Source organism: Calidris pugnax, unplaced genomic scaffold (genome assembly GCF_001431845.1).
Source record: "Calidris pugnax isolate Ruff unplaced genomic scaffold, ASM143184v1 scaffold38, whole genome shotgun sequence".
Classification (NCBI taxonomy): domain Eukaryota; kingdom Metazoa; phylum Chordata; class Aves; order Charadriiformes; family Scolopacidae; genus Calidris; species Calidris pugnax.
In genome coordinates this window covers 8,972,622-8,987,930 of record NW_015090995.1, presented here as the reverse complement: position 1 = coordinate 8,987,930, position 15,309 = coordinate 8,972,622, and the positions used below count along the sequence as shown (strand labels likewise).

The following is a 15,309-nucleotide window of genomic DNA, read 5'->3' as shown; positions in this document are numbered from 1 at the left end:
ACATGGATAAGATGCTGTGTGGAGTCTGGGGTTCCTCAATACAAGGAGGAGATCAAAATGTTAGAGTGTGTCCAGAGGGCGGCCAAGATGGTGAAGGGTCTTGAGGGCAAGGCTTCTGAGGAGTGGCTGAGGCCATTGGGCTTGTTCAGCTTGGAGGAGAGAAGGCTGAGGTGTGCCCTCGTGTCAGTCTGCACCTTCCTCAAGACAGGCAGCAGAGGGGGAGCTGCTGATATCTCTCTGGTGACCAGTGATGGGACACAAGGAAATGGAATGATGCTCCATCAAGTTGGATGTTAGGAAAAGGCTCTTCACTGAGAGGGTGGTTGGTCACTGGAACAGGTTCCCAAGGGAAGTGGTCGCAACACCAAGCCTGTTGGAGTTCAAGGAGTGTCTAGGCAACACTATTAGTCATATGTTTTACTCTTAGGCCATCCTGCAAGGAGCAGGGGGTTGGATTCGATGATCCTTATGGGTCCAACTCAATAAGTTCTATAATTCTGTGATGAAGATAATAGGAAGAACCCAGTGTACAAGCAGAACGTTAAGTGCTATGTTCATGCACTTCAGTTTACTCAGTCTGTCATCAGAAAGCCAACGCTCCTTCAGATTATTAGTCTTTGCCAGGTAAACAGACTGTAAAACATTCTCTCAACTTTTTATCTAGCTTTGATAACTTCATGGTGTGCTTCCTAGTTTTAATACTTTTTAGAACCCTAGCTACTCTTGCAGTGTCTGTAAAATTGAATCCAGTCCTGAAATAACTTACTGCCTTCTAATGAGCTGTCCTCCTAAGTGGTTCTAGAAAATGAAGGAAAAGCAATGTCTTAATAGCTAATAATGATATCTTACAGGTTTTTTCCAGTCCTATGCAGTGGAAGTAGATGTAAAGGATGCCTCTAATGCTACGTGCCTGTATGCAGAATGGATGATGAGATTCTTGATAAAATATGAAACAAACAGTAGTGATTATGTAAGTATTTGGAGTTAACTTTTGTTGATAACTCTATTTTGTTCTGGGTAGGAGCTTAAGTACACTCTTTTACCTAGGGTGTTTGCATTTTTTACCGCTTCCTTTTTTCACTATAAGTGTATTTCTAAATATTCATTTTAAAACATAGCATATATTCTCAATTAATAATGCAAATCACTGAAAGTGCCCTATTGCACGTACTTAAGTGGCGTACTGTTCAAACTGGGTGGTTTTTGGTGTCAGGATAGTAATATTCTTAGCCCAAATAGTAAGCATAAATTGCAGCTCAGTACAGTCAAGATTTACAGCCAAATTAGATTTGTACTTCTGTACTCGAATCTGATATGGCTCCTTTCAAAGTCAGATGTCAGGGAGCCTTTTTCATAATTTTGTAGAATAACCTAAAATAATCTTGCTAATTTTGTTCAAGGTTCTATCTGACTCCAGCAGGTTTATAACGTTGTCATGGGGAAGAACTGCTATCTGTGAAAACATTTTTAAATTGCCCTTTTTTCTAGAAAAATGCTACCTTGAATTTGTCATCCGGCGTGACACACAATGGAAGCGTCTGTGGCAATGACACACAAGCTGCAGTTCTGGCTGTACAGTTTGGAGAAGGTCACTCTTGGAGCATTAACTTTACAAAAACCAATGAAACTTACCAGGCGGACTTTGTCACGTTTACTTACAACACCAATGATACTGCTGTGTTTCCTGATGCTAAAAAAAAAGGTAATGTTCAGTGCAGAATCCTACTTACAAAAAGAACTCGGACTCAGGTGTCAGGTCTCATGTACCTGATCTTGGTTGGTTTTTTCAAAGTTAGACGAGCTAATAATGTAACTAATGACTTCTATGCCATATGCTGCCTAACTGTTGTTCATTGTACTTACTACTGTATAAGAATGTAGAGTGGTGAGAATCCCTGAATGTAGGATTCCCTTTAAGTGGAATGAGAGGGGAAGATTAACTGAAGAGCCTCGATCAGTGAGGTGCTGCTAATAGACAACAGGCATATGGAAGATTCATTTTAGTATGCACTACTTGGCTTTCCACCTAGCAAAGCACTACACCGTTAGGCTTCCTGTGTACTAATACCTATTAATAATAGGATTGGGTTTTTTTCCCTTAAAGAAAAACTTAAGTAAAAAAGTTCATCTTTCTAATGGCTTGTCTAATTCTGGAAGCTTGGTTACTTCTCTGCACTACTTAGCACTCCGGGTCAGGACACACAGGTAAAATATTCAAGAGAGATTGGGATTGTTAAACTTTAATTATCTCTTACTTTGTCTTCTGGTATTGTATAAAGCATAACACTACCTATGAATGGTCTTGTAGTTTGTAAGGTATTAAAATATTTGTGCTTATTTGTAGGACCAGTTACTATTGTTGTAAGGGTTACTATGCATCCAGTGCAAGTGAATAACGTCTTCGTGTGTCATAATACTGACTTCCTTGAAGCAGAAAATGTAACACAGATTTTCTGGAATGTTACTGTGCAGCCTTTTGTTCAGAATGGCACAATCAGTAAAAAAGGTGAGCATTTCAATTTGTGAATGAGCTTTTTTGTGTTGCGCCTTAGTGCAGGGAGCAAAGTCCCACAATGAAAAATCCACCTAAAATGTGCTATGTTGAATAACATTCGTGTAAATATCCTTTAGTACGTCTTTCCTTGTTCCTGGAAAAATAGATTAGTAGAACAGATTTAGTAGTGTATAGTAATGTAGATTGTTCCTGTGCCAAGGTGGTATTTTAATAAAGTGTGTATTCCAGTAACAGGGGTATTAAAAGTAAGCATTTCAAAACTACTGTTGCTGACTAGATCATTTGAGTTTTGAGGTTTTTAGCTGACTGCCTTCCATTTTCAGTGCTAGCCTCTACTTTTTCATTTAAATAGTCCAGAGCCTGTTGTCTCATCTCACACCTCAACTACTCGAGATGAGCACATCATCCTGCTACATATAGCTTCATAGGGTTGATGACTTTATCTATAGCAAATACATATCACACTTTTATAACCACTTAGCTATCTTTGGCTGTATGTTTCACTTCTGTGTGTCAGAGATAAGTATTACTGCATATGCTTCATGGATTTTAAACTGCAGGCATTACAGAATTTCAGAGAATAAATGGTAGCTGGAAACTGTTTGGAATACTGTGCCATAGTGCTGAGTTTGAGACTTCTGACTTGGTGATGAGCGTATTTCCAGTACGCTAGATTTCAGCAGAGAAGTTGATGTCTTATGATTCAGAGGTCAGCTAAATACAGATTTTATTAAAAATTTAAACACTGAAACAGTGGTTAAAATTGCTTTTCAGAGTCTCGATGTCATGCTGATATGCCTACTTCTGCACCTACTGTTCCACCTACTACTGCCAATGTAACTACTGCATCTGCCACCACTTTATCACCTGCTCCAACCACTCCTCCCAAACCTGTGGAGAATCCAGACACAGGAAACTATTCTCTTAAAAGCGGAAATAAAACTTGTCTTCTGGCTACAGTGGGGCTGCAGCTGAACGTTTCCCAAGACAAGGTGCTTATCTTCTATTTTAGAAGAGTGGAAAGGTTGCTGTAGGTATTTGGTGTGAAATGTGGATGCAGGTATTTGCTTTGTGCACCGCTGGCTGTCCAGAACTGCTTTTAAGTGTTGTACATAGCACCTCTCTGATGTCAGAATAGTTTTGTGGCATATTACCTACCTTCAAAACCTTATGTGGATTTGATGTGACTTGTCGCTGGGGGTACCTCTGACACTGAAAGTCTGGAACTTTCTAAGCTTTTAAGGCTGTTGGTCCCTGCAGATAGTGTTTTTCTCCACAGAGGGAGCCAAAGCTAACCTGTTCTATTAGGTCAAGAAGATAAAAGATTTCATGGGGCGATTTGTTTGCTTCAGTATTACCAGCACGTAAACTCAAGTAGCTTTGGTTCAATAGTAGCCAGGCTCAGTCTTGACTGGTGTCATATTCATGACAAGCTCTTCTAACCTAAGACTGCTGCTGACTGAAACAATGCATGCCTAATGGCAGCTGCATGTCTTTGATGCGGTGTATCTGTGTTTCAGCCTCTTCTGATCAACGTCAATCCAAAGACAACTAGTGCAGATGGTACATGTGGTAACACAACAGCTACTCTGAAACTGAATGATAGAAATACCACGTTCATTGGGTTCACGTTTGTTGTTGTAAGTAACTTCTTTTAATTTAAACCAAGCTTCCACTTTAGCAGCACGGCATGATGATGGCTCATAGCGAAAGCCTTCTGTCACTGGCGGGTGGTCGGCTGTTCCAACATAGGAGGTGGAACTGGCTCTAGGTGACTGCCTCGAGATGAGTGGAGAATTGGGTTAAAGTCATAGAAAATGTAAGACTGTGGTAAATGTGTCAGCCTTTTGTAAAGCATGTGTTATTGAAGTTAAAAATGCAGAATTGCATACTGACAGTTGGTTCTTGCTTCTTAAACAGAAAAATGAAAGTGCAAGTGCACAAAAATTTTATCTGAAAGAGGTGAATGTTACCCTGCTCAACCGCCTCAATGGTTCTGGTAAGAAATAGTATCTGCCTTAAAGCAAGTGTAAGCTTTTATTCAATGTCTGTATTTAACAAATACTTCTGACTTTGTCAGTGCTGTTCATGCTTACTGTTACTTCCTAATTTAAGTCTTTAAGTTGATAGGAACAAAAGTATTAAGCAGAAACAGCTCTGAGTTACTTTGAACAACAATATGGGATCATTCTCTTTTCTTGAAATCTCTGCTAATGAAGTCTCTTACTTTGTAATAAATGTATATAAGAAGGCTTCTTTGTAACTGTTTTCAGTAACATAATTTTTTGAGGTGTGAAATACAGTTACACCAACCCTGAAGCTTTTTGTTTTTCTTAAACCAGCTGTTGTCTTTGACTGAAGATGCTACTGTCTTCTAACAGCTTCTACTTAACTCTCACTGAGAAAAGAGAACAGTCATTCAAAAACCAAAGCATACTTTTTTCCAAATCAAAATATGTTTGCTTTATTTTGTTTTTTAAAGTTTGTGACAGCTACTGCAGTTAAAGGGGCACTACAGCTAAATTGCTTGCAGCTCTGCAATGTTGGGATGAGTGGAGGAACAAGGAAAGCCTAATGCCATGTCCATATGGAGGAGAGGTTACTTCCAAGTACTGTAATAACTTCAGTGCCTGACTTTTGGTTAAGCAGATCAATCACACTTCAGACTGTCTTATTTTTCAGAGTAGTCAATGTTGAAAAGTTGGCCACTCTAGGTTCAGCTCCTTATTCTTTTGATTGTATTAACAACTCTCTTGCATTTAAAGTGGGCATGCAAATTTCCTTTTTTTTTTTTTTTCCCCGCTTTATTTAGTAATTTCAAGTGCAGATAACAACAACTTCAGCAAGTGGGATGCTTTCCTTGGTAGTTCTTATATGTGCCGAAAAGAGCAAACTCTTCAGGTTAATGAAGATCTTCAAATACATACTTTTAATCTATGGGTTCAGCCATTCCTTGTGAAGGAAAATAAGTTCTCTACAGGTAAGAGTTCTTTTTTTTTTTTTGTTAATTCTTGCAATGCTTGCAAAATTGTTACTTGCTAAAAAGTGCCAGCATTGGGCACAAGCACTTTTTCTGGTTGAACCTCTTGTTCTGGTTTTTTGGGGGTTTGGTTGTGGGTTTTTTTGAAGATAGGTTCTGAGACTGACATTCAAGTTCAAGGAAAGACTTTTAAGTGAGAACAAATATCGGCTAAGTATGTTGGTTGAGATGGACTTAAGCATTGCCTTGCAGAATAGGTTAGAAGTTATCTGACATCATCTTGACATACAGCTTCTTGTAGCTTGAATATATAAGAAAATGGGACAAAACTTAGCAGAAATAGACGTTGGTAATACTGTTAGGTGTTTCGTTTTTCTTTACCTGTCAGTTTAAGGAATAGGAGTGTTACAGGAAAAAAAGAACTGTCAGAGCTTCTTTCAGAAGCAGTCTTGGAATATCCAGAACTAAAGAAAGATTCTAAAATGTTTGTTTGCTGCATTATCCTGGTCTTGTCCGGGGAAAACTGGAATTGGTTAAATGATCTCCTACTCTTTAGTGTAACCTGCAGCACTTGCAGCACAGTCTTACTAACTAGACTAGTCTGTAGACAAATACATTGGGTGCTGATTTTTTAAACTACTTTTTTTAGGCAGAAGTAAGTTAGTTCCCCAAATGTATGCAGGGTAAACAGTATTTATGATAATACATTCTGAAGAGTTAGGGTCCCATTTAAGTTCAAGTTGAGGCTAGCTTCCTTCTCCTAATTGTTGTTATTTCATCTCTCTAACGTGTCTCCATTCAGGACAGGTTCTTGATACCAAATCATTTATTCTTAATGAGTAAACGCCCCAGACTTGCCTTAAGCTTGAAATGGATAAGCCTGGTTCTGTCCTTAAAGGAGAAGAATGGCTGCTGCCTTGTCTAGTGCAGACCTTGTTCACATGAAAACTCATACACCAGGGGGACTTCCATGAGCTTACTATAGTTTATCAAATGTTCCAAGTGATTACAATGCTTAATATATGCTAGATGTACCCATGAGACCTCTGCAGTTCTTTCTCTCTTAGTTTAAAGATGTAGTAATACTTGATTTTTGAACGCTTTTGTATTAAGGAAAACAGATTTTTATACCACACTTGGCAAGTATTCTGTCTTTATTTATTCCTTGTTGCAACCTTTTTTTTCATCTACAGCCCAGGAGTGTTCGCTGGATGATGACAGCATTCTAATCCCAATTGTAGTTGGTGCTTCACTTGCTGTCTTGATTGCCATTATAGTGGTTGCTTACATAATTGGCAGAAGAAAAAGCTATGCCGGATATCAAACTTTGTGAATCTAAACGTGATTCCTGTTCTGATTTCACTCTAAACAAAGCAAGTGCAAGTTCTGAAGTCCAAAAACGACCCAAACCTTAGGAGTAATTACTAGCCACAGCTAATTGGAGTTGAGAAACAAAGAGAGAATGTTTCTCAGCTGAAGCAGAACTACGGTTTTAGTTTTCCTGCTCTAAGAAGATGACGTGGGTTTCATAGCTGTTTTGAAGATGTCAAATATTGGATGAATTGCTAGGCTAAGGATTTTAACTTGCAAAAACCCTAAAGTGTTTAGGATTTATTTCTGCTTTTTACAAATTGTAGCCTGAAACAAGAACACATTCTAAACTGATGTGTATTGGGCAACTCCCGGAACACCATAGAATTTGTACTTGCTTCTCTCCTCTGTGTTCCTTAGTCATTGTCATAATTGTGGGTTAAGTTGGTAGCATTAGTCACTATGGTGACTCCTATAGTATTTAACAAGGATTGTACCATGCCCAGTAACAACTTCGTTTTTCATAGAATTGAACTTCAGGTTGGTAATTAAGTAATCTTTTGAAGTGGCAGCAGTAACTTACTTAGCTTTGACAGAATTTGTGCAGTTTACTCCTGCTTTGGTGTAGTTTCAGGAATCATTCCTATACCCTGGCTGAACAGATAAAATGGGTAACCTATACTTGCCAAATAGTGGATGTATAGGGAGATGTCAGTGCCGTTTCCAAATTCTCTCAACAACAACAAAATAATTACTGTTAGGCACTGAATTCTTCATCACTTACCATACCTTGGCAGTCATTTAAAATACTCAACTGAGGCAGAGTTCTGCTAAATTAATGCAAGCTTTTTTGCTGGCATCAGTTTAAAGGGAATAACCTTTCTAAATATTCCAGAACTTTAAAGTGCACTTAACTTTATATCATACTCTGCACAGAACTGGTCTGTCTTGTTGCTTTGAATGACCATTGTTTAAAGATGCTTTCATTTAATGAGCCAGTATCTGTTATTGCAGCTTGAGCTGTCTTTAAATCTTCATCTTGAATGGTTCTCTGCCAACCAAAATTCACATTATAACTGCCCGCCATTGGCATTCTGAATGTTTAATGTACTTTGTGTTTGATTGTTTGCTGTGTAGCATTTATTAATGTTAAGAATGCAAAAGCCAAATGAGTCTGAGATGGACCCACAACACCTGTTTTTCCCTTGCTGTATGGAAAGGATAACTAGCTTAAAAATGCAGTGCAACTAGACTGTTCTTAAACTGCAGCTCTGTAGAGACTAACCCTTGCTGCACAGTTTTTCCTCTGGCCTCCTTGTGCTGTAATATATAGTTTTTACTGCATGGGAAAAAAAAAATGTCTTTTAGACTTAAGTAAGTGTGGCTTGTTTGCATATGTCATAACATGAGCTGCCTAAACTAGTTATTTAATGAACGTAACATTGTCTCCCCCATTGGAATGAGTTTAGCCTGCATCAAAGCTGGTTTAGTGTTTTATTAGTGTTTTCTAGGGTTGTAGAGATATCTGTGGCATGTTTGTATACAAATAATAAAATACACTTCTTTCAGTAATTTTTTCTGGTAAAAAACAGTTTACTCGACACAAGCTAGGGAAGCAAGTATGGGTGGATAATGCTTACTGTAGCTTGTAGTCTACAGCCTGAATTTTGCATAAGTTACATTTTAATGACAGTGGGGAACTACTATAAATTTAATCCTGAAACAGGCTGCAAGACTACCATTTTAATTTAAAAAAAAAAAGTGGATCTAATGACTTTCATATTAATATCCTTAAATACAGAAGTTAATATAGATTTTTAGCATTTTGGTGGCTGATGTTCAGTGGCACCAGTTACATGTGCATTTCTGTTAAAGGAGTAGTTACCACACTGTATTCATCTGACCATGCAAATTTTTGACCTGAGCATGGTTTCAAAGTGACAATATAGAAGATTAGTGCAAACTACTCCTAAAATTCAACAGTATCAGAAATATGTTTGCAAAAACCTGCAAGTTAATCTTCCTTTGCAAGTATATTGGCTTAGAGATTAAAGTACACCTAGACTGATGTGCAGATAACCGGTTCAAAAAACATCTAAGTTTCACCTGGCTGCCTGTTTATAAAACCACTAGTTTTCCTGTATGTATTGCTCCATAGGGAACTGTTAACCTGTTCAACATGTGCTCTAAATAATAAAGATCGTTCTATTTCTTAAGGAAACTTGTTCATTTTTTAACTGATTTGAAAACAGACATCTTGTACTGTCTCTTTAAAGAAAATAAACTGAGGTCAAGGTCAGTCAGTCTATATCTGAGATTCTTTTACATAGCTGGTGAAGGTACTCCTTGAAGAGTCCTCTGTTGTCTGTGGCTTAATGCCTTGTTTTGCAGCACATTCTGAAGTGTGCTTGGGTACAACCCACCAGCAGAAGACAGCTCGAACTAATAGAGACACTGTACATCTGGTTCATCATTAGAAATCTGCTTGTAACCTTGTTGTCAGTTGTAGCTCCGTGCAGACAAGATGCTTTTATGATTTGATTTTGCTAGCCATCTTAATTTGGTGTACAGCTGTGAACGCTTGAGTTTCTTCTTGCAGTTGTCCTGGAAAATGAGATTGGTCTCTGCATTCACCAAAAGTGGAAGAGCCTTAGGGAGCCTTCCCCGAATTCATTAGTAGCTTCATCCTCTTAAGGTGGAAGCTGTGTTGATCCTGTCTGTGCTGCTAGTTCTTCTGGTAACAGTACTACTATATACTTTTTTTCTGCATCAAGAGGTGCACTAGTTCTTCCCTTTACCATACTTCTTTCTGCCCCATCTTGTGAACTCTATGGCCATATGACAAGAGGGAAAAGTGCAGTCTGATCCTATATTCTTTCTTCTTGGTTCTAGCCTGCACTAATTCTATAATCATTATGTTAAAGCTTCCTTCTTATCTGCTACACAAAGTCAAAATAATGTTAGCACCTTTCTGAAGTGTAAGCTGAAGTCAACTGAAGCTTTTTTAACATAAAGGAAAATACAAATATTTAACAGACTCTGGTAAAAGAGCTTAACAGTGGGGCTCCTAAGGATGTGAATTTAAACTATAAGGGAAGTGCAGACGTCATATTTCTGACAAATTATCATTACAAATCAGTCTGCAAGAGTCTGTGACAAAACTTGGAACAATCAGGAGTTAGTGCTGTCCTGTAATAAGTGCAAAGACTGTTTGTTGTTTTTTTGGGGTTTTTTTTGTCAAAAGATTATTTTATTTTTTTTAACTGTAATTCTATCTCCAGTATTGTTGTCTCTCCTGGAGACTTGCAGTGAGTATGTAGACACTGGAAGATTGGACTTTGTATTGTATAGTACTGGTAAAGCTACAGTAGTATCTCATGGAATTATGAGTCTGTTAGTTGTGATGTTTGGGAAGGGGAACTGTTGCTGTTGTCTTTTTGGGGAGGGGGAGGAGATCAGGGTTTTGTGGAGGACTGTCTGATGTGCCGTTGGGGAAAGGTGTAACTGTTTTAAATAATGAGAGGAAGATTACAGTGTTAAAGAGAGTCAAGCAAACAGTCTGTTTTTCAAACAGACCTGGTTAAGAAATGATGCAGAATGTATTGTCATGGTTTATGTTTGAACCTAACAACTTGCAGTATGTCCTGGTTCATAATCGATTGATTAATTAATTTCAGTTCTTCTAAAATTACTACACCTTTAATTTCAGAATATTAAAAATATGCAGTGGCATTATGTGAATAAAAATGGTTTTGTTCTGGTATGTGGAAACAGCATTTAACTTGTGTACGCTTGTGGATGTTGAATATTAATGTGTATAATTATCATAGACTGCAGTTTTTGATTACTATTGACTGTGCCTTATATACAGTTTACTAAATATTAAAATTGTTCTATAAGATACCAAGATTTCTGATCTTTTAGCTTAAAAAATGCTGTGCTAGGAGTCCTCAAAAGAAGCTTTTCCAGCCAATGAATGCCTTTTTGTTTGGTTGTTTTTTTTAATTTTTAAACTTACCACAGTGTTCTCTATTGTATAACGTAAACCAATAAAACCACAAACTTTTGGGCTGTCAGTTGCATCTCATGGTTGGCATTAAAAGGGAAGATACCTTTTATACTGGGACTAAAAACATTGGGGGCCAAGATTTTTTATTATTTTGAATGGAGATACATTCAACAAAATTTGTCAAAAAAGCTGCTGCTCCTGGCCTGAGTGTGGAGTCTGCTTGTGGTGGAGAGTTACCAGGTTCTGCATTTGAAGACACTTCTCTGAAGCTTCTAACCATTGTACAGGAACAGTACGTGGACAGATGTGTGCCAACAACAGTGGCAAACTGGAGAGGTAAAGGATGGAATGTTCCTGGTATGAACTTTAAACTCTTTTTTTTCCTCCTGGGAATTCCTTGTAACATTGCCATAGTGTAGTGATTGCAGTGATCTCCTTCCTTTAGAGAAAAGAGAATGGGAATTTCTGTCACTGCCTGCTGGGCACCTTTCATCCTTAGCAAATTCATTCATTTTAGTATTAATGACCCATTATCCAGCATGTAGTAGTTAAATTGTGTATGTTGATCTTCGATGAACAAAGATGACTAAACATCAAATGCAGTTCTCTTTGTAAGATGCTTAAATGCTTTCTCAGTAGTTGGAATATTTTGAAATAGCTCACTGTATAATGTACATATTTCCTTTCTCCTTTTTCTCCCCCCCCCCTTCCAAGTGTTGCTCTGCTTGGCAGGAGGTGCTTTCAGATTCTCCAAGTTTAGTATTTTCAGGTGCTGAACCCTTGTAAGTTATTTTTGTTCCTCCTCGTTGCCAAAGGCTTTGTGTAGCCTTTCATGAAGGGGTAGTGGCAAGTGTGTCCTGGACTGTAGGGGGCTAAATCAAGACAGTAGATTTCCCTTAACTAAGGCTGATTCAGTTAGATGGTCAAATGGTTTGAATATTCACTTAAAACAATAGCTAACTTTTCATAAAGCATTGAATGTGTGTGACACTTTGTTCTAATAGAAACTCAAGCAAAAAGGTTTTAGAAGGAGTTCTGCTTTATTAAAAGCATGGAGGTCAAGCACCCTTAGAGCGCTGAAGCAGCGCACAGACACTGTGCCCTATCTCCCTGGACATCTCATCTTGGCGCTGCCCAGGTGGAGCTCTGCTCTCTTTGCAAACAGGGGAAGAACACCCGGCCCTGCCTCCGTGTCTCGGGTCTGTCACTGGGTTTGAAATCAGTTCCAGTGGTGGTTGCTAGTCCTTGCACCCGTGTTTGTATCAGCAGGGAGTTAATCGCATATTTCACAACCTGTACAATGAAGACCACTGTAGCATTACAGCTCTCTCTTCTTTTTTCTCCTCTGTTGATTTCGGTAATAACTGCATACTTCTCAGCTGAAACTGATAACTCTTTTCTTGTATTTGCATTGAAAATAAATAAAGTTACCCATTCAAAGAGAGAGTCTTTCAGTGTTTTCCATTTGGTGCTTTGAGCATATGTATCTTTGCTGTCTCACAGTTTTCAATAAGTTTCTACTTTGTTACTTGGTTTGCTGTCTATTGCTGCTCTACATGTCTAGAACCTAGAGAAGTGTTGGTGACTTGAAGGTTTGGGAAGTCACTTAGACAGCTGGCACATTACTGCCTTGTCCTTTTTTTTTGTTGCTCTATTGCTGTTAACTCTGAGGTGTGATCAGCCAATGCATGTTCAAACTGCTGCTTTGTTCTCACACTTCTGAGTAGCTGCTCACTAGAGGAAGATTAAATTAAACATACAAATTGGAAGAAGTATGTTACCAATAGAGATGATTTGTGTGCTGATTTTATTTTAGATGTATCTAATACGGTGTAAGTTCTCAAAAATGTGTTTGCTCCTTGCTTTCTTTGGTTTTTAACGCTTGATTTCCTTTACTAATTTATTTTCCCTTGCCTTTTTTGTTTTTCTTCTTTCTGCAGCTGAAGAATGCCTTGCTGATTCTGACCTGAACTTTCTTATTCCCATCGCAGTGGGCATGGCACTCGGCTTCCTTATCATTCTTGTCTTTATATCTTACATCATTGGAAGAAGAAAAAGTCGTACTGGCTATCAGTCTGTATAACCTCTTAACTCCATCTCTGTTGCCACCTTCCCTGCCCTTCTTTTCCAGACTCCCTGATTTGCTCCTTTAAAAAGAAGAAAATCTAATGAATTCATAGTTTCTTTATTTAAGAAAAAAATAAATTAAAAAACACTTCACGGCAGAATAACATGCCATGAGTCTGAAGAGGAGTTGCAGAATTACTTGAAGCTACTGTATGGTTTTGGAGAAAGCGTTCTGAGGACCATAGAATTGAGTAGGGTTGACGTCTGTCCAAGTGAGAAATGTGATTATTTTGAGTGAAGAAGACATCTATGAATCTTTATTTCTGTTGTTTAGCCTTTTTATACAAGGAAATTTCTAGTTGCATCCAGCTTATCTCAGATAATGCTAAAGCTAAAACCATAATTAAAGGTGTGAATGCTATGTTGGAAAGGACTGTATGTGCTATGGGAAAATACCAAGCTCTTAACAGACTTTTATTGGCAACTGGGCATATGGCTGTTGTCTTTTTTCATTAGCAGCTTGTTCTTGTGAATCAGTCTGAATTTCCTATTCCTTCTGAATGTAAAGGTAGTACCTCATCTCACTAATAAAGTAACATAATATGAGAAGAACATCTGATTCTTCTAGTAAATTAATTTGTTTAACATCAGTAGGGAGAAGTTGACTGCTAATGTATGTTATACAGCTTTGCACTGGCATGATGTCTTTAATGTCTTTATTAGATAAGATAAGGCTCAGTCCTGGAGAACTGTCACTACTCAGAAAAGCCAACAGTCTGCTAAAGGAAACGTGTCCTGTGCTATTTTGTTTGATTGTGCTTTCCCTTTTGTTCTGAGCTCAATTGTGAAATGAGGGTGGGAGGATGGAATTTCACTGGCTGCAGTTTGTCTCAGCTTTGATTCTGTGCACATAAAAGAAACTGTGCAGCATTTCAGCAGTGATCCATGTGAGGCTCGGGAGTATTTTGGGAGCTCTCAAAGACTAAGAATGCAGACTGTTCAGATTCCTGCTGTTCCTTTGGGCAGCTTTCGTGGGTTAACAGGAGATCACTGAAAAGCTGTGATCTAGAAATGCAAGTGAAGCTGTAAAAACAATCTGCTTTTAACCTTCTAATTACTGCTTTCTCAAAACAACAGTTGAATAGCGTAAGAGCGCAAAATTTCTATTGTGAGAAAAGGTGATCATAAAGCAGAAACTAATAGATATATGTAGTGAAGAAGGTGACTTCCAAAGGAATGAGAGCATCTGATTTATTTGAAGATGTGTTCTTTGTTATTAATGCCACACTTTTTGCAATTCTATGTTCCATATCTAAACTGTACCAAAATAGAAGCTAGTCGTTTGTGGCTGTGCTCTGCTTCGTTCCCATCAGGTTCATGTTGATAGGATGAAAGAAGCCTCTTGCTCTTTCAGCCTCTTTGGTCCATCTTGGTCAAAGTCTTTTGCAGCTCGTGAACCCTGATCTCCAACTGCAGGACAGCTCAGGAGCTGCCAGGTCTGCAGAGAGCTACTGATGGCACACAAAGTTTCTGTCCTCTGCTAAAGCTACTTTAATATTTAATCTCTTTGTGCATTGAGCCTGTATCTGTGTTGTAGGGAAAGCACCTTCAGTAATTCACATGCCCAAAGGAGGCAGTCAACACTGATGTTTAAGTAACTCACAATAGCTATATATATATTCAGGGAAAGGAGACTTCTAAAGAGTTAGTTTTGATGTTTGAGAAATACCTGTGTGTTCAATTATTCTTGTCCTCGCTGTGACAAAAAAAAAACCAACCAACTTTACCTGAATCTGATAAAACTGATTTTTGTACTGCAAATTGGCTCTTGAGCCAAGTTGGGGTTTTTTTAGGAGTGTAATTTAATGCTGCTGAGTTGGACTGTGTGCTCTGGTTTTGGTTGTCTTGGTCTTTTGTGTTTGTACCTTTGCTCTCGCAATGCTTGATTTCCCTGCCAGAGGGGTAAATGGTGAATTATTTTGAGACTGGCAGTTTCTAAGTAACACCTGCTTGTCAGAGTGTGATGCTTCTCTGCTGCCAGCAGATGGATTCCATCTACGGGTTCATGCTTAGATTGCAGATCAAAGTATTTTGCATCACTTTTGCTAGGTTATTTTATTAAATGTGGCAATTTCCTAGATGCACATATATATTTTATATATACATATGAAGTATTATTTTGGGCTTCAATAAAAGTTGAAAATTGAGAATTGAGCCAGCGTTTTAAGGTTGTTGTAGCATGAAGAGTGGTGTATACAATTCTCAAGATCTTGAAATGACTGTACAAATATGCTGAAAGCAGAATGTGTATGGAAAATAAAGTTAACTAAGGTGTTTATAAAGCTTTGTTTTAGTGTAAGGAGACACGCATGCCATTTCTGAGAGCTTTCCCAGGGGGATTGTCAAGGTGCCTGGATCTGGATGTTG

General features: G+C 38.3%; 1 protein-coding gene across 2 annotated transcripts; it reads left to right on the top strand.

Moving 5' to 3' along the window:
- The first annotated feature begins 496 nt into the window (after positions 1–496).
- LAMP2 (lysosomal-associated membrane protein 2) lies at positions 497–15,096 on the top strand. 2 transcript variants are annotated; one of them, XM_014955142.1, is made up of 9 exons: positions 497–624; positions 852–970; positions 1,489–1,702; positions 2,345–2,506; positions 3,290–3,507; positions 4,036–4,155; positions 4,436–4,514; positions 5,328–5,495; positions 12,756–15,096. In XM_014955142.1, the coding sequence occupies exons 2-9, from the start codon at positions 926–928 to the stop codon at positions 12,896–12,898; spliced, it is 1,149 nt and encodes a 382-aa protein (XP_014810628.1). In that variant the 5' UTR covers positions 497–624; positions 852–925; the 3' UTR covers positions 12,899–15,096. The 2 variants fall into 2 exon arrangements, with proteins under 2 accessions (XP_014810628.1, XP_014810629.1); XM_014955143.1 differs by lacking the exon at positions 12,756–15,096 and adding an exon at positions 6,689–12,257 and having other exon boundaries at positions 604–624.
- Positions 15,097–15,309: the final 213 nt, after the last annotated feature.

What these genes read in the sequence shown, in the direction of transcription:
- LAMP2 (XM_014955142.1), top strand. Translation starts at nt 926, where the DNA reads ATGATGAGATTCTTGATAAAATATGAAACAAACAGTAGTGATTAT. An exon ending in AAACAAACAGTAGTGATTAT is followed by an intron (nt 971 to 1,488) that starts GTAAGTATTTGG and finishes CCTTTTTTCTAG; the next exon opens with AAAAATGCTACCTTGAATTT. An exon ending in TCCTGATGCTAAAAAAAAAG is followed by an intron (nt 1,703 to 2,344) that starts GTAATGTTCAGT and finishes GCTTATTTGTAG; the next exon opens with GACCAGTTACTATTGTTGTA.